General features: G+C 43.6%; 2 protein-coding genes across 2 annotated transcripts in view; one reads left to right on the top strand and one right to left on the bottom strand.

Moving 5' to 3' along the window:
- The window catches only part of insyn2b (inhibitory synaptic factor family member 2B), a 15,850-nt gene extending 14,262 nt beyond the window's left edge, over positions 1–1,588 (top strand). The window contains exon 3 of the mRNA XM_080416567.1: positions 958–1,588. Within this exon, the coding sequence (XP_080272693.1) occupies positions 958–1,162 (205 nt within the window). The 3' untranslated portion in view covers positions 1,163–1,588. The remainder of the gene's footprint in view (positions 1–957) is intronic.
- The window catches only part of dock2 (dedicator of cytokinesis 2), a 133,006-nt gene that overhangs the window by 66,020 nt on the left and 46,986 nt on the right, over positions 1–20,000 (bottom strand). The window contains exons 25-26 of the mRNA XM_080416413.1: positions 8,884–9,023; positions 3,094–3,189 (exon numbers count right to left, since the gene is read on the bottom strand). Of these exons, the coding sequence (XP_080272539.1) occupies positions 3,094–3,189; positions 8,884–9,023 (236 nt within the window). The remainder of the gene's footprint in view (positions 1–3,093; positions 3,190–8,883; positions 9,024–20,000) is intronic.

Raw genomic sequence — 20,000 nt, 5'->3', positions numbered from 1 at the left:
CACACACACACACACACACACACACACACACACATCCAACCTTGTGCAAACTGATAAACATACTGTAGCTACGTATCCACAGAGGCAAAAAATTAAGTAAACAATACACATCACACACGCACGCACGCACGCACACAAAGCCAAGGTTAAATCATCACACACTCCCCTCGCCTATGTCCTGCTGTGATGGACACATCAGAAAGATGGTGGGAGAGGATACTGAGGAAAATGAGACCACCACAGAGAGACCATAGAGAGAGAGAGGTTCTGCTTTGAACACATCAGGTGTTCTTCCTTTCTCCCTATTCCTTTTAGCTGCTTCGCTCATGTCTCTGGTCTGTGATCTATCGGAGCATGAAGCGCAAGAATGCTATGGACGTGGAATGAGTGCTGAGTTAGGGCCCATTTTTAAGTATGAGTGTGTGTGTTCATGTTTGTGACTGTGAGGTGTGCACAGTGTGAGGGTAGAAGAATGATCTTACATGAATGTGCATAAGGACGCGTCAGCATTTTTGTGAAAGCATTTTAATGGCAATAAAACCTCCCTTTCACCTCTTACTCCCGCTCTCCTCCTATCATCTGCTCCCCTTTTATTCTCTCTTTACTCCCCAACTCAACCCGTCTCTCCTCGGCAAATTGCATTTCATCCGTTCTAACGCCATTCATCCATCCAATGCCCCCCCCCCCCCAGCACACACACCTCCTCTTCTCTCTTCTCCCCACTTTCACTCTTACCAAATCTTTCCTCCTTCAAATCCTTACATTCTCCCTAAAATGTGTAATTCTGCTGCCACTGTAAACTACTTTGTAACACATTTGTGCAGGAAAACATGTTTCAATAAAATTGTTCACTGGAGATCACTCAATCTATTCACTCCTCTCTCTCTCTCTTACTATTTCTCTCTCTTGGACATATCTCTCCCTCCCTCTCTCTCTCTCTCTGTCCGTTTTCTCCAGTGTGGAGCATGATTTCAGACAGCAGGAGGGCCGCTTCCATGGGGTGATGGAGGCCCTGGACGGAGACTACGACACGACCACATCCACCGCAACCAAGCCCACCACAGCCCCGAAAGCCAACACCTCCTCTTCCTCCACCTCCACACGCCCCAGTGCCAAGTCACGGGTCAAGAAGCTCCGCAAGAAGTGCTTCTGGTGGCTCTAGAAGGGAGGGGGTCCCCGTCCATGCACACTTCTGCTGGCCAGCGTCCGGCGAGAGGCGGTGATGTTTCAAGTGTGAGTTTCTGATGTCTGGATTTTAAAGACGTGGATAACCTCACAGCCCTGGGGGCCGTATGAGGCACACGCGCGGTGTGGTGCACGTATCGAGTCGAGCAGGATTTCCTATCAGTGCCTCCACTGACACTGCTGTCCATGACTCTCTGTCTGAGAATACACTGACAGGCCGAGAGTAAATGAAGGAGAGTAAAAGAGGAACAACGGAATAGGAGGAGAGGAGCGGCTGGACATTTTCTCCCAGACGCGTCCCATTAGGCGCTGTAAGAGGGCTGTCGAGGAGACGCTCCGTTTTCACGGCTGGGGGAAAATAGACATTCCCAGCCGATGAGCAACTTTCCACCCTGCTGAGCAAAGAAACCTTTATAACGGAGGAGGGGAGCACTGGAGCTTTACATGACTGGCTAGTTTACTTGCTGGAAATATGGATGGATTGATGGACGCACGGACAGAAGGACAGAGGTGTGGATGGAGTAATGCCAAGACAGATAAAAAGCGACAGCTGCAGTGTATCTGTACAATAATACAGATTTACAGTGATAAACAGGAGTATTGAAATGGGTTTGAAATCCAATGAACTCCAAAAATCCAATCACAATAAAGGTGTTGAGAGTGTATTTCCAGTCTTGGCAAAGATTTTAAGATTCAAAGGAATGATAAGAGGACATATTTTAATAATAAGGCTGTCGAGTTCTTGAGGAACTTTGAGTTGAATAAGAAGTCTTGTTGAATGGATATCAGGGTTTTGGAGAGCACAATGGGGAATCAATACAGATCCTATGTGTATTTTTTATTTTTATTTTATTTATTTTTTGCATTGAATGAGAGATAATCCGTTAGGCAGCTCGTCAAAGACTGACAAGCCGTGCTGGCCAATCATAAATTATGTCGAGCTCATTTGACACCGAGAAGGATTCTCTATTTGATTAACATACAGCGTTTCACTATTTCCTTGCGTGCGCACACACACACACACACACACACACACACCCACACACACACACCCCCACACACACCCCCCCACACCCCCCCCCCCCACACACACACACACACACACACACACACACACGCACGCACGCACGCACACACACACACACGCACACACACGCGCGCACACACGTCACACACACACACTCGCGCACACACACGCACACAATTATTCTGGAAATGCTAAATGCACAGCTGATATGGATCTAGCCATTAGTCTCACGACATGCTGGCCCTGGTTCATCATGTTCCACAAATTAGGACCTGGAATTTGCTTGCCAGGCAACACTATTTAACCAGTCCATTTCCAAAGAGCCGGTCCTGGCATTGCATTCGTATAGACTGTCCCATTATGTAAAGCACCCACAATATCCATCTCTTCCTTTTTGCTGTGCTGTTGCAGCTGTTTGTAACTGTTACACTTCAGATGTACAATAAAGGTGTGTATTTTAATCTGAAGGGTTAGTTGTTGTACAGTGCTTTGGACCGAAAAGGGGAACAGATGGTTTTCTTTTTTACTAGGCTTTTCTGCCTTTATTTGACAGTACAGGGAGAGAGTTGGGGAGTGACATACAGCCAATGGTCCGGGATTCGAACCGGGAACTTGCTGTCAGGCATTAGAGCCTATGAGGTATGCGCCCTAAACATTTGGACTATCAGGTCCAGTAGCCCAGTAGACTGCACGGTCAGAACCATCACTCACTCTCTGGTCCAATATACAGTACTGTAGGTCTATGAACCAGTAGACACTCTCAGGCCTAGCACACTGCACAGTCGCAACCAATACACACTCTCTGGTCCAGTACACTGCATGGTCAGTTTGTCTGTCATGGTGAGTTGAGATTTGAAAGATCAGAAACATTCGGCACTTACAATAAGGGCGTGCTCTCGACCCATAGTGATGACAGTCTTGTTGATGATCCTGAGGAGAGACACTGCAATGTCCTGGACATGTTGGAACGTCTCCCCCTGGAAGACAGTCAGACAGACGGAGGGAGAAAGAGAGATGGGGACAGGGACATAAACACAAACAGACAGACTGTTAGCCAGTTACAGCAGTTATCAGGGAATTCAATATTAAGACTTTTTAAGACATTTTCAATGCCACCTTGAATGAAATCTATGACCAAACTTGCAACGAAAATAAACGCTGTGTCAGGCTTTGGAGACATTACACAAGTTCTAGCCACGGTGAGTATTCTAAAGCCATTTATCGTTTGTTACTGTACCTACAGTAGCTTGACTGAATCTGAGTGAAGAAGGAAAAAAGTTGTCTTTTCAGAATCTTTCCTAGTGACAGTACTATAGAACTATTTAGATTGCCTTTAACAATACTGTATACAAGCGGTCTGCAAACACCTGTGCTCATTCGACTTAACCTTAAAAGGATCCTTGAGCATAAACAAAAACATCCATCAGTTTATCCCTTTGCAAAACTCATACGTCACCATAGTCAGATTGGGAATCCACAATATTTCATTATTATTTATTATTATCATCCTTATATGCAATAATGCATATAATCCACAGAGGGCTCCCCTGGCGTAATTATAACTGCGGTGTCAGAATGTACACCGCAGCAGGAGACTGACACCACAGCGCTCTGTGGATTTGTATGGGCATCCAATCGTTTTTTTGATTGATTGAATATTCTATTATATTAGCCATTTCACTAGGCGATGGTTACTCACCCTAAAAGCATGTACTGAATGCTAAAACACAACATTTAGCCTGCTCTGTGTGTGTGTGTGTGTGTGTGCGCGCGCACGCTCGTGTGCGTGCGTGTATCTGATTAACATTTGCAGTGCACCAGTGATTGAGATTTATTTTAAGATCAAAAGCTGCTCCTCAAATCTCTCACACTTTGTAATGTGGCACTGTAGGAGGTCTACATGGGTCTGTGTGTGTCCAGAGCAAAACCTCCACATATGTTTCATAATTTCTAATACAATTAAAAAACAAACACAAAATACTTGATATATACTCTAAGCACCAGAGTTTCGGAGTTCCTGCACATATGCGGCAACAAGCTTTGGGCTCTGTTGCCACGGTTACGTTCCCCGGCAGGCTATAGGATCTGTAACCGTGTCGGAGTTACTGCACGCGTGTGTGTGGCCACGGCCTATGGGCCGTGAGTGTGTTGTCATGGTTACGGCCCCGGCAGGCTATGGGATTGGGATCAGGAGCCGCTGGGTGGACTTAATGACAAAGCCAACACAGGCAGACCTGACTCACAGCTACGAAGTTATAAAGGACTTTGATTTAGGAGCCGTGTCCACACAGACAGCGTTTTATCATCTCCATAGCACTCACACGCAGATTGACACGTGCAATGTACGAATGAACGTTGTGTTATTAGCACAAATAGCTTAGCTGTAAAGATGTTAAACATGGACTTCTCAAGGTTGCTGTGGTAACGATTGCACACCGGGTCGTAAATTACCGGGTTGTCACGACACACACCCAACAAGAGGAAATCAGCAGTGCTCCTCTCCAAAAAGTGAAACTGTTCATACTGAGCACATATTAACCCAAAAGCCTGCATATAGTTTGCCTGCACACATCCCCGGGTATGGACTAGTAGTCATTATTTAGGAGGTAGGCCCGTGGCACTCAATCTTTAACAATACATAATTATGCCTTTACCATACTACCAGTCACAGTGTGCTCTGTGCTCAAATTTGTACCTCAGAGGTGGCTGGGAATTGGCCACCGGTATCTTTGAAGGTGTTCTGCTTTGCAGTAATTGGTATGAATAGGGAAGGCGTAATTAATTACTGTATGCTGACTTATAGGACAGTGAACATGCTTCTGATAAACATAAACATGAATACAATTAAAACTAATATACATGAATACAATTAAAACGAATATACAACTGGCTGGATGTGGCCTCATTTTGTAAAACCTCAAAAGGAAATTCCACACTGTGCATGTGTGTGTCATTGCATGATGGTGGAAGATTTAGAGACTTGATTAAAGCCAGGAAGGCTTAATTAAACCATAGAGGCACTGAGCCACTGGGTACAGAGGAGATGATAAAGTGTGTCAATATGTGTGTGTGTCTGTGTGTCTGTGCGTGTGCGTGTGCGTGTGCGTGTACGTGTACGTGTACGTGTACGTGTACGTGTACGTGTACGTGTACGTGTACGTGTACGTGTACGTGTACGTGTACGTGTACGTGTACGTTTTATTATCTGTGTGTGTGTGTGTGTGTGTGTGTGTGTGTGTGTGTGTGTGTGTGTGTGTGTGTGTGTGTGTGTGTGTGTGTGTGTGGGGGTGTGTGTGTGTGTGTGTGTGACATCTCAAGACAAACAAAGACATAAACAAGCGTATATATATGAAGATGTAAGAGTATGCATGCCCACACACACAGCTGGGGGCAGCTGTTGATTCTAACTAAGTCAAAATCAGTTTGGTACACTGACAGTATTTTTGGCCTCTTATTGTGATTAGCAGACTGTGTGTCCAAAGGAAACAGGCTTACACAGCACGCACGCACGCACGCACGCACGCACACACACACACACACACACACACACACACACACACACACACACACACACACACACACACACACACACACACACACACACACACACACACACACACACACACACACACACACACACACACACACACACACACACACACACACAAATGCTCTAACCATTTATTTGCGGCACACAGAGGCCAATGCTCTATCCATTTATTTGAAGCCGCAGACCAGCTGGTTAATCATCTCTCTTGGCTGCAGGGAGATGGAAATAAATGCATAAAATCTTGTTTTGAAGAGATAAAATCAGAATGAGCACTGGCCTCCCTGTTGATCATATGCACATGTCTGCCTGACTGTCTCTCTCTCTCTCTCTCTCTCTCTCTCTCTCTCTCTCTCTCTCTCTCTCTCTCTCTCTCTCTCTCTCTCTCTCTCTCTCTCTCTCTGTCATCTATCTCCTACCCAAACACCCAACACAACACAAAATCAGAAATTCAGCACAACCTCTCCTATTGATCACACAGTGTTGCTTCCCTTGTGTTAGTCCCCGGGACAGAGCATCTGTTCAGCCTCGCTTCTACTCTCCATCTCTCTCTCCCTTCCTCTCTCTCTCTCAAACTCCCTCAATCTCTTTCGCCATCTCTTTATCTCTCACTCTCTCTCCATCTCACTTTCTCCATCGCTCCAGTTGGCATGACAACTTAATCAGGTACACTCCAAGTCCCCAAAGCAGCCGCCTTGAAGAGACAGAGAGAGAGAGACAGAGACAGAGAGCGAAGAAGGAACGAGACAGAGATAGACAGAAGGCTAAAAAGGAGGGAGCAGGTGGGCTTGGAGAGCAGCAGTGACAGAAAGTTGTTAAAGGACCCAGTAGACCCAGACACCCCCCACCGGTCGTCTTATTTTATATTGTTCTCTCGGCATGTTTTCAGACTTCATTCCACTCTTCCTCCTTTCATCCCTGACCAATCTCTCACCCATGACATTTATCCTCCGTCTGAACCCTCTTCATTCTCTGACCCAAAAGAAAAACTATCCCTCCATCCATGTCTGCCAGCGGTAAATAAGACTTCTTTAACTTGTTTGTTTGGCAGTTTTTTAACCACTTCTCTTCTCCCGCTTTTCTTTTCATTGTTTTTCATCCTTCGTACAATCCACTCCTCCACCTGGCAGTGAACAGCTTTTCATTTCTTTCATTGCTCTCCTTTATTTTCCCTCTGACAGTTAAAAAACTAATCTTTCATATTGCTCTATCAGTCAGACGTGTGTGTGTGTGTGTGTGTGTGTGTGTGTGTGTGTGTGTGTGTGTGTGTGTGTGTGTGTGTGTGTGTGTGTGTGTGTGTGTGTGTGTGTGTGTGTGTGTGTGTGTGTGTGTGTGTGTGTGTGTGTGTGTGTGTGTGTGTGTGTGTGTGTGTGTGTGTGTGTGTTTACTCCAGCACAAGAGAAACTGAAGTGGAACAGTTTTTCATTTGGAGAAACAAGTGTGTGGTCTTAACAGCAATCCCAGTTTGAAGAGCTATAGTATTGCCAACCCCTAAGTTCAGACGGTACTTACTAGTAATACACACACGCACGCACGCACACACGCGCACACGCACACACACACACACACCACAGCATAAACACGGAAGCATAAACAAGTCAAAGAGAAAGGTATGCGAGTGTGTTGCTGTAAACTCGTATGAAGTATTGTTTAATATAAAATCTGACAATAGTAACCCTAAAGGGCTTTTGTGTTCCTTCCTCTTAAGGCTCTAAAAGTAATTTAAAAAATGGAAGGCATACAGACTATGGTATGCAGACTTCTCTGTGTACTTGATTCAAACCCACACCAGTTTCTGGCATTGGTTCTCATGGACTTCTCAATGCCTCCCATCCATCTTTCACTTTCTAACGAACTGTCCCTCCCCACCTTGTTCTGTCTACATCAGTGACTCATGCTTCATTAGTGGTATCCAAGTAAATAAATAAGAGATGAAGTCATATGCCTTTTTTTTTTCTTAAATTTTTTATCCCACGATTTTGTAACCCATTTTCACCCAGTGCCAATGCCTAAGCTTGTAATCCTGGGTACTAATCTCCCTCTGCCAGTCTAGGGAGAGCCCCGAACTGAGCTCATGCTTCCTTCAATGCATGAGGAGTAAGCAGGCCGCTTCTTATCACCTGACAGGGGCGAGTTTGCCTGGTAGGACATAGCATGGAAGGAACACGTTATTCCAACCAGTTCCTTTCCCCTCCATCAGGGGATAAATATAATATATTTTTTGACTCGCATCCCAGTCCGGGGCCCGCCTCTGGCCGACGTCCAATAATTTCATGCAAGAAGAGGATGTAGATCTGATTAAATCAGGGCTCAGCTCAAGTGAATCATGTGAGTGAGTTGTTTTAGCTGTCTGTCCATGGTGGAAGTGCAGATAGCCTAATTAATTCAGTTCGAAAATGCATCATTATGGATTGTGGAAGCAAACCAACTTCAGTCCACCAATTATTTTTTAATAAAAATAAATATATATACATATATATATTATTATTTTTTGCGGGGGGGGTGCATATGGGGGCCCCATATGAGCTCTTGAAACGGGCCCCCAGATCATTAAGGCCGCCCCTGTGTATGTGCGTGCGTGCGTGTGTTGGTGGGTGTTGGTGGGTCTTCGCATCGGTTTTCATAACTGTATCTGTGTTCTGTGTGGATCTTCAAAGTTTGGAGAATCAGGAGCTAACTGGAATTTGGCCGGTGTGTTTTCGTCTAATTGGTCAGGGGCTGCTTGCTTCCCCTGCATAACTGAAAAACTGAAACTACAGCTGCTTAAGGCGATGCACTGTAGTACTGCTTTAAAAACAAGCGCAAGAGGGGTACAAAGGAGGTCAGTGGTAGCTCAAAGATACTCTGGAAAAAGGGAGGTTTCTTCAGATTTAATAAGGGCAATGACAGAAGGGTTTGTTTTGTCTAGTCCTTTATGTTGCCGAACAGCGATTGTCAATGGTTGGGTATTCACTTCAAAAGAAGCATATAATACTGTATCTCCCTTCATAGCCCTCCCCCAGATAGATAGATAGAATAGATAGAATAGAATAGAATAGAAAGAATAAATAAATAGAATAGATAGATAAGATAAGATAAGATAGAGAGAGAGAGAGAGAGAGAGAGAAGCATCTGTCTGTCTCACCACATTGTCCCTGCTGAGGACCTCTAGGATGTTGTTGAGTAGCTCCAGGCTGTTTTTCCTCTCGTCATGTCCATCCGCCATGCTCTCAAGCGCCCCGCTCAGCTCTCGCAGCATCATGGGTAACAGCACATCGCGACACTCTGAGAGGGGAACATATTTGAGCTTAACATTTCATAAAATGGATGTTCAATGTTTCTAAGGGCAGATAGGATGAGTTGCAATGTTTCAACACAATCACATTGAAATTATCCTGTGGTAAATATGGTTCAAATTGCACCTTTCTGGTGTATTGCGGTACAGCGGACATATAGTATATTGGAAATACATTATTCTGTCAGGAACACTCACATCATAAGTACATTTAGCCATTTATTGCAACAAATGGAATACAAACTTGGCGTTAATGGCTCTGCTCTTTCAGATGTTACCTACATTTTGCTAAGCAGCATGCTAAGCAAAATCAGGGAACGCTGTGCAAAACCCCCCACTGGTAAGAGCAGGCCCATAGCAAGACATTAAGGAAAACTTGAATGCATTTTAACATGAAAAAGCCATAGAACAATGAATTCAGTTTAGAGCCATGCACACATGAACTTCAAAACTCTGAACTATAAGGTGGAGGCTGGGGTGGTGGAGGCCAGCTTTGCCAGCAGCAGCGTGTGGCAGCAATTCTAAAGCAGAGATCCAGTGTAGGAGGGAGCCGTATTTAAACTTGTTGAGGGAATGAGGTGTGATTGGTGTGCAGAAAAGCGTGGCTGATTGAAAGCAATCAACAGACTGACAGCTGATTACAGCTGAGGCGAATATGACCCCTGCATGAACGCGATGCTTCGTTTATTTCCACATTGAATTTGCCTTTGATAACAACTTTAATGATTAAAATGTTATTTTTATTTAGCTTGAAGAGCTGGGAAAATAGAACTCCAATCTTTTACAGAACAATGCTCGAAATGACTATCTGTCTGTTACCCATTTATGCCCATGTATGTCATCAACACGACTTAGCAGTTTTTGATGACATCAAGGATCCCTGTATCTCCATATTTAGTCGATCGTTGTATGGTAAGAGTGTACCACACAGGGTACCCTCTGACAACAGGTACAACAGCTACTCTGACAAAAAGTACAAGTGCAACGGGTATTGCATAAAAAGGTGGGGGTGGGGCATGCATTCCCAACTTGCATCTTTCTTGAGTAGGCCAGTGTCAGTTTATAAATAACCCATTGATTGTAATATTTAACACTATTAGGTGCAGCGAGTACTCTGACAACAGGTACAACGGGTATTGAATAACCGGGTGGGGCATGCATCGTTCCCACTTGCATCGTTCCCGACTTGCGTAGTCCTGAGTATAACTGTAGTATTAGTGTAACTACTTAACATTGGGGCATCACCGGAACACTGACCCGAAACATATTCTGAATCCAATGTGTGCCTTGACAGATGCTATTACATAACCTTTGTTTGTCATTCTTAATTAAATTAATCCAATTGAGAATTCATTTACAGTAGTCCGGCGAATTTCTCTTTTGCAAAATCATAGGCAAAACCTTAAGATTTTAATCATAATGTAACATTAATATGAAAAAGTAATGTTAAAGTATAATTTTTTGTTTCGAAAATCTTTCACACACCTGGAATAAAACTTTAGGAGCAGGTGCATAGGCAAACAAGTGCACATCAACAATAAAATTATGCCCGCACACTGCCGAACTGCACGGTACAGAAGCAACGATTTATTTGAAGAAGAAGGAATGTTTCGGTCACTATTAATGACCTTCTTCATGCCTGAAAACCTTAACAAATGTGTCATCAATTTGATATTGATAAATAGGAACTCAAAGTATAATGTTCAGATGATCCAAGCCGGAACACGATCGATATCCGCTATGTGTTTATCAAAATCGAGGTGAGGGCTTTCAATTTACAACCGTCAAAAGACGTCATTGGCAGTGAAGGAGTTAAGCATACTCTGAAAATGCACTGATTGGCTGCCATCATGTTTGGTCAGATGAGGCAGATATTTTTCCATTTGGCTTCTCTGGTCCTCAACTGGTTCATTGATCACACACAATTTACGTCTCTTTATCTCCCATCATACGCTCCATTTCTAAATCCGATTGAGGAGATTCTTTCTGCCTGGAGATGGAAAGTTGCATAATCCGCACGCATGGATACCACTATACAGGATATGGAGAAGGCATGTGGCGAATTAACTGCTGAGGCATTTCAGGGTTGGATTCACCATTCTAGGTGATACTTCCCCTGCTGCTTGGCCATTGAGAACATTGCCTGTACAATGTTGATTGGCCAGACAGGAACCGAAGAAGATATGATACAGTTATTTTCCTTTCCTTTCCTGTGCAGGCCTATTTTCTATCGTTTGTTCTATACAAATCATTGTACACATCCAGTTGTGTTTGCTGTGATGTATTTAAAAAATGTACTGTATATATACCGGTACATATTTTGTTGTTACTCTGTATTTGTGTGTTATTTTATTATTTGAGTATAAAAGCATTATGGTAATATAACAGGAGTAAGCATAACAATGCACATGCAAAGGCATATTTCTCCAGATAAGGCATTCTTGTTTTCCATTCATAGCAGTGTTTTCCTTTCAGCACATCAGTGTTCAATTGGTTCTTAGAAGTCTACTCATATGATGGTCTCTGTGTGTCATTTGAACACAAAATACCATTTTGAGAAGACAATTGAAGTCATTTTGCAGGAGATTTGTGGGGGTTTTGCATTGTGCTTTTTACCTTTGAGTTTTGAGGAAAAATAGGTATACTTTCAGTATTGTGTGTAAACAATTGAGGAGACAACTGTAGTAGTAGTAGTAGCAATAATATAATTAATCCCATAGGAAAAGAAACATTTTCACTATTTTACACATACGGTAGGCCCAAAACACAGACATGGTAGCTGCCTAGATGTACTGTAGGCCAATGGTTCTGGGTATCTGCACATTTCTAAAGTGACAATTTAAGGACTTTTAAGACCTTTTTAATACCTCCAAAATGAAAAATATGAAATAAACTAATAATAAGACCATTACTACTGTACGTCAAACGTAACCAACAAACTATGCTATAATTTTTTTTCCTACATTCCAATTTTGCAAATGCATCAGTTGGCCAAAGTTAGTCAATATTTTCAGTTAATTCTCTCAATAAAACAACACCTCACACATAACATTTAGCCTGTACTCTGCCGTCACGCACTGTACAAAAAATGTCATGGGGTGATTTGTAATGGAAAAGAATCAGTAATTGTTCATTATAACTATTATTAAAATATTAGTATATTATCTTGTTTTATTTTAGGGGTGTCTAGATTGGAAGTACCCATTGAAGCTCTGCTTCATGTTGTGTACTTTATTCATGAGCCATTTGTTGTCTTGTAGGCATTCCGCATGTGTGCAGAAAGACATCGTCTCATAAATAAAGATCTACAGTAGTACAGTACATTCAGTTCTGCTCTGATGAGATAGAGCACATTGTTTTCCTTGTAAATCTTTACTTTCATTGGTCTGACAATCTGTCGATATAGGCATTAAAACAATAAAAGGAAAAGGAAGGAAAACTAATCAGTTATGTAAATAATGCTGGTAGGATGTCAATATGACAATAATTTACGGTAAATTTAGATAGGTTCCATACCGAATCTCTAGAATAGATTGTAGTGCCACTGCAGCGCAGCAGCTGCACTGTGAAGCCGCGCTGCAAGGCACCGTTGACACGGGTACCGAAAGGAAACAGAAGACGTTCCTGCACGCACATACGGCACGCAGTGTCTTCCGAGCATTAGGAATCCTCAGAGTTTTGGAGATAGTACAGGGGACACAGGACAGGACTCTGGACAGAATATACAGATGGCAGAGTCATGGCAATCCTCGATGTGAATTCATAATCCACTTGATTTTTTCGCGTTCAAACACACAATGCAAATTGCATTATGATTTAATCATACAGTATATGCCTGTGCACATCACTCCACCGTTCATGTTTATAGTTACCAGTCACAGTCCAGGGGAATGCACACACATCCAAAATATACCAACAGGTGCAGGATACAAATAATATTAAATGAGTATTATCCACACAGTTTTTTTTTCTGCTCCCAAGGTGATTGTAATGGTGCACCGTTTCAACCTCAAAGGTCTACGTTAATGGTGCAACATTTCAACTTCAAAGGTCTTCTTCATCATGATGGATGATGTACCTGACGTAAACCTTTGAGGTTGAAACCTTGGGAAGAAAAAAACCTGTGCAGATACTCTCTCTTCTAAAGTTAACAGAAGAGACAGTTACAGATACATCGGATTAGTACTTGAATACCCAAGAATACTGGTGTACAATTATTCCAGCAAACCCTTGAGTAATGGTGCTGCTGCACACTGAAGCATAAATACAGCCAACTTGCATATATCTCCCTCCAACCTTCTACTAATTCTCTCTTTTGTCTGTTACCTCTGCCAAGGAAGGAATGTTTTTGCCCCCATCCGTCTGTCTGTCTGTCTGTCTGTCTGTCTGGGTATCTTGAGTATTTATGAATGAATAACGTTTCACTGCAATGGGCCAAAAGGGCGAAGTGGTTGCAGCCTCTCACATCACTTCTGAACAGATTAGCACACCACCACAATACTTTGTAAAAAAGGTTTATGGGCCCAGGAAGAACTGATCGTACTGATCCCGTGTTTGGTTGTCAAACTCCAGAAACCACTGAATGTTTTACCCTGAAGGAAAATGCACAATGAATCATATTAGGCAAAAGGAGACATGGATGGAGCCAGAACTACAAATAGACAAACTGCCACCTTGGTGGAGGTCTGTGCTGTTCTGAGAAGAGTTTCCTTCTTGCTTTCTTGCTTTTGATCTCTGCCCTTTTGGTCTCTTCCTCTCATATCAGCCACCCTTCTTTCTCCAGCCCTCATATCATCTCTTAAGCTCCATTCGCTCTTGCTTCCTATCCTTTCCTCTCCTCTCCTCCTCCATTCAATTCCTCTCTTTGTCTAGCCCCAGGTAGACAGAGTCCATTAAAAGCTCATTTGGGTAGATGCTCGTTAGCTCCATTATTAACGGAGCCAAGACTATAGGCATGCTGAGTAGACCTTCAATTCAACACACACACTCCATCACTGAAGAGAGAAAGACAGGGACAAACAGACAGAAAGACACAGGGAGTTGGGGGCAGAGTCACAGAAATTCTTCCGTCACTGTGCAGATGTGGCGAAAGACTGATGAAAGACAGAAAGAGAGAGAGAGAGAGAGAACAAGACATGACTCAGTCATGTATACCAGCTTGCTTTCTTTTTTCTCTGTGTGTGTGTGTGTGTGTGTGTGTGTGTGTGTGTGTGTGTGTGTGTGTGTGTGTGTGTGTGTGTGTGTGTGTGTGTGTGTGTGTGTGTGTGTGTGTGTGTGTGTGTGTGTGTTTGCCGTGTATGCGCCGCGTATGCGTGGCTTGTTTTCATACACCTGGTTCCTGCTAGTGGCTCCCCATTGGCTTAGACCTGTTGCTTATTTCTCTCGCAGAATCTGGCAACACTACTAGGCCAGAAGGGATGCTAAACAGCTCGTATGCAGAGGTGTAAAGTAACTAAGTACATTTACTCAAGTACTTTACTTACATTTTGTCCTATATATTACTCTGTGTCACAGCGATTTCAACCGACGGCAGGCGTGTATTAGTACCCATAGAGGCGAGAGGCGTGTCTACTACCATAGCTTGGGAGGACGAGACCACCCGTTCAGAGTATGGGAAAGTATCCCCATTGGCTTAAATTTAAAGGACAGCCAATGATTGAAAACATGTCGCAAATATGTCGAACACATGGATGAATAGTAGGTCAGTCTCTTGCAAGCTGGTAAAAACATACTTGAGCCACAGGACTTTCTTCATCACTGTGTGGAGAGAGAGAACAGATGAGTCACAGAATACACTCACTTGTAGAGATGGAGAGAAGAGAGACAGACAGATACAGGAGGAGGTGGAGGGAGCAAGGTGGAGAGAATCAATGTCATAGGGGAGGGAACGAGAAGATGAGAGCACGGGGGAAAGCGAACGAGAAAGAAATACAGGAGGATGAGGTGGGGGGTAGATGGCGGGAAGGAGATAGACAGACGGGATGACTAACGTCAGATAAAATCTCATAAATCTCATTGCCGAGGCACGTAAATCTAATGAACTGACAGCAGAAGGTAACAAAAGCCATAACGATGTTAAACAGAAGTCTTCATTAGTGAACCTTTCCTCCCAGCGCTCCTTCGCGACTGATCTCCCATTTGGATCAACAAAGAAGAGCAAGAGAACATGCCACCTATTCATTCGCGTTGGCACAGAAAGGTGACCTCCATGCCACGGCCTGTTTTGTATTTGAATAATCACACTGCTAAATCTGTTCCCAACCGCCGAAGCACATATTCATCATCTTTTGTGCTTTCGGACAAAACAATGGGTCTCGTTTTAATGGTGACACTATTGTGTCATTTATAGGCCTGGAATCGATCCAGCTGCACAACAGTATAGTTGGCTACACCATTAACCCATTAAGACCGGGTACACATCTGTGTAACCACTTAAACCATTATTTTATACTTTGGCTATTCAAAAATAGCAGATATACAAACTCATATATGAGCTTGTAGATCTGCAATTGAAAAATCTTAAAAAATGTGTGCAAATCTTATGTATTTCTTTAAAGCGAACATATGTAACTCAAATATTTGCTTCTGGGGGTCCCTGGAACAAACTATTTTGAGATGGGGGGTCCGTGGCCAAATACATATCATTTTGGGTGGTCCTTGACATGAAAAAGTTTGAGCACCACTGATATTATGGCAATATTTTTTTTCAGAAAACTATTAGGATTTAGAAGAAGATTTGTAGATGCGTTCCCGGATTGAATGGGTTAAACGTCGGGATCTCCCATCTCTAGGGAAATGACCCCCAAAGAGCACCCGCTTTTTTCACTTTCATTGATTCTGGAAATGGACCCAGCTGATATCCTCTGCTGGTGGATGGTGGGAGGGTGAGGGAGAGGGTGAAACGGAGAGCAGGTGGGGGGGGGGGGGGGGTGAAAAGGTGTCTTTTCGCATGATGCCTTCCTGCTCGTAGTGTTAGTGTAGGAGCCAAGAATGATGAAAGTTGTCTATGCTGACAATTTTCAAGGACCGGGTTCACCTTGAACCAGTTGAGAGAGTGTGGAGGGGTTCTGTAATGTAACGTAGGTGCAGAATCCAATTTGCTCATGTAGTCTGCAGCGACTGTTCTCAAACCCTTTAATTTCAAGGACCCCCACAACTCTGAGAGTATACGAATGGAACCAAATTTAAAGTTTCCGACCTGTAAGGGTCCATTTGGACCTCACTTTTAAGAACCACTGGTCTACAGTAATGTATATTCATTTATTTGTGGCCATTAGAGAGAGTTGGCATTAATCTAGCACTAATAAAACAAGACATTTTGAATGCTTGAAACTTATAGGAGACCAATAGATGCCAACAGTGAAATATGGTGAACTTCAACTGAAATTCATGTGGCAATAACTGGCCGAAAATTGGCAATTGATTTTTAAACTAAAACAAATAAAGAACTGAAAGACTTTAAAGAGATACGTTATTGAAAGCTGTTAATCACTAAAATGCAACAAAAACATTTTAGTCCAAACAAATAAGAAAATAAAAACCTGTGTTCATGCCTGAATGCACTTCTATCTTTTCAAATATAATTTATACATGTTCTACTTATTCCTCAGATGGTTTACAACAACACGTGTGTGTGTGTGTGTGTGTGTGTGTGTGTGTGTGTGTGTGTGTGTGTGTGTGTGTGTGTGTGTGTGTGTGTGTGTGTGTGTGTGTGTGTGTGTGTGTGTGTGTGTGTGTGTGTGTGTGTGTGCGTGTGCGTGTGTGTGTGTGCAACTGCACGCATTCATGCATGCATGTGTCAGGTGTGTGGCATAGCCCATGGTGGAACAGAGTACTAAATCAATTGAGCTGTGAAAGATGAAGGTGTGTGTGTGTGTGTGTGTGTGTGTGTGTGTGTGTGTGTGTGTGTGTGTGTGTGTGTGTGTGTGTGTGTGTGTGTGTGTGTGTGTGTGTGTGTGTGTGTGTGTGTGTGTGTGTGTGTGTGTGTGTCTCAGGTGTATGTCATTGCCCATGGTGGAACACGGTACTAAATCAATTGAGCTGTGCAAGGGAAGTCAGCAGGGCCCTATGGTGACTAGCAATGGGACTCACTGTCTGGGAGGCAGGCAGTGCGATGCTGCTAAACATTTTCTTATCTAACACACACACACACGGCCGAAGACAGGATAAACACACAGGCACAGACACGCCTAATCCTGTCTGATACTATTAAATACAGCTGTTCACTGAACCAAGCCGATTTTGATCTGTATTTTCTCGCAACGTTGTTGACTTTGTGGCTGTAGTCCAGGTCGATGGACTTCTGAGGCTGCTGGGCCTCTGTCTGACTTGCAGTCCTGACTGGGTATCAACATCTCCCACATCTATCACCTCCTGGTACATTCTGGTAAGACAGATCATGTCTCCCAGACACACTAAAACATCCCCCTGTGCGGATGATTCAGTGGTTACTCTCCCATTTACTGGAACAGAGCGAGTTTTACAAAGAGTTGTTACTTCAGCAGCAGAAACATTTTAACCACTTCACAAGTCCTATTTTATACCAGTCAAACTACATTCTACTGTGAGCTTCTAGATCTGATATTTTGCTTTGAAAAGATTTGAAGAGTTTCGTAATTAATTGGAACGTTTTTGAACGTTTTTGAAAGACCAGCTTGGAATTCACCAGGATACAAGGAGATAGAAACAAAGATAAAGTCATTAGAAAACAACACCATGAATTCAAAGCAGGAAATGGCTGGAACCAGGTAAACATCAAACCTAGCTCCTGTCTAAATAACATTTGTGGTTAAGCAAACAGTATAATATAAAGTAGGTAAGCCTTGCTGAGCCATGTGGCCCATAGGGAAAGAGCCTATCTCCTGTTGCTGTATAGTGTGAGGCAGCTTGATGTACAAGTACACCACCTGGACATGATGCTAGTATGTCGCAGGGACTTACTCCCAATCCAGTCCTTGAGGATGAGTGCCAAGCAGGGAGGTATTGGATCCCATTTTTAGAGTCTTTGGTACGACCCGGCCGGGGATCGAAACCCGATTTCCCAGTCTCAGGGCGGGCACTCCAACCGCAAGGCAACTGAGCTGATTAAACAGTATAGGTCCTATATAGGTCCATCTAAATAACATATGTGAACAAGTAACCAACATACAGCTATTATGTGCATAGTCAGTGATTCATTTGTAAATTTGTAGGTGCCAGAGCTCATGAACCCAACCACTCAGCACCCCCCCCCACCCACATAAAATAATATTAGTTGATTTAACCATAAAATGGCTCCAGAAAGCTTAGCCAAAATAACAGCATAAGGGTCACCGTTTCCACATCAAAATAATGTATCTCATAATCAGAACATTAACATGGGAATGTAGCAATAGAAGAACGCTATTATTTATGGGAAAAAACAGGAGGGGAGGGGACGCGCGTCAGCTTGCTCTCTCTCTCTCCCTCCCCCCCCGTCTCTCTCCCTCCCCCCCGTCTCTCTCTCTCTCTCTCTCTCTCTCTCTCTCTCTCTCTCTCTCTCTCTCTCTCTCTCTCTCCTCTCTCTCTCTCTCTCTCTCTCTCTCTCTCTCTCTCTCTCTCTCTCTCTCTCTCTCTCTCTCTCTCTCTCCCCCCCTCTTTCTCTCTCCCCTCCTCGTCACTCCTCCTCGTTCTCTTTCTGTCACTATTTGCCAGAGAGAGAGGGGGGGAAATATGGACAAATCTTGTTTTAAAATGTGTGCCAAGGAGTGCCATCCCCCCCCCCCCCCGCCGCCGAGTAGCTGCTGGACAGCACGACAAGTTTCATTTTGCGCATATGAATCCATGGCATTTTCACGAGCAACGCTGTTTTAACCACTACTCACTCAGGCACATGAGTCACAGAACACTGACTATAGTATACGCACTGTCCAGCTCGGTTAACAAAACAGGCAGACAGACTAGTTAGAGAGAGATGTGCATCTGATTCTGTGTAACTGTTATTCATTTACTGACATCAAACTTGGAGAGGAGAGAACACATGTTACCTGATCACTCGTCAATTCACTCTCGTGGTGTTTTTTTTCTCTCTCTCTCTCTCTCAGGTTCCAAAAGAATAGTTCCACATGTCCTCTCATCAAGTTGTAAACATTGACAACTGTTTTGACGTGAGGAGGAGACGGGACCTTTGCGTTATGTGCTGAGCTCTCCGCAACTAGCGTAGTGAGGTAGGAGGACTCAGACCACCCGGCGCAACTTTTCTAACAGTGTATAATAAAGTGTTAATTGAGAAGATTTATGAACCAAACTGAGTTTCATCCACGGCCCCAGTGCTGCTTTAGACTCCACAGGGGCCCTAAGCATGATACAGGTCCTCCGTGTGCGCGCGCGATGCGCACGCAAATTTTTTTTGCGGTTCTGGGCGGATTGGGTTCGTTTTTTTCGCGGTTCTGGGCGGATTGGGTCCGTTTAAAAAAATAATAATAATAAATAAAAAAATAAAATTCTTATTTTTTTTTCCGGCGGGTAGGGGCCCTGCGTGGGGCGGGGCCCCACGCAGCCTGCGTAGTGTGCGTGTAGGAGAAGCGGCCCTGCACGGCCCTTTTCCATTGCAGGAAGGGACATTGAGGGGAAACGTGAAAACTGAATTAATAATAAATAGTGCAAATAAAAATGTATGTGCATTTGAGGTGACGGACACCTTCTAGAGGTACCGGAGCGCAGGAGGCAGATTCCGGAGCCGAGCTCCGGCCAGCTCTGGCATTAATTAAGCACTATGCATACTAGTTCTGTATAATTAGCATCTATCAAAATAGGGAACAAGAAGGGATACAAGGAATGAGGACAGCTAGAGTGTGAGGAGGTCTTATTTGGTAAGTGTTCAGGGAGTGAGTCTGCAGTCCTGACTATGAGTGGAGAGGTCATTACACAGCTTGGAAGCCAGGAGGGAAAAGAGTCTAGGACGCTTGGAGCGTTGTCCAGGGTGTTTTACAGATTTATCACATTGTTTC

This window comes from Gymnoscopelus braueri (assembly GCF_963280865.1).
Source record: "Gymnoscopelus braueri genome assembly, chromosome: 20".
Classification (NCBI taxonomy): Eukaryota; Metazoa; Chordata; class Actinopteri; order Myctophiformes; family Myctophidae; genus Gymnoscopelus; species Gymnoscopelus braueri.
The sequence above is the reverse complement of the archived record's forward strand: the minus strand, read 5'-3'. Positions and strand labels throughout refer to the sequence as shown.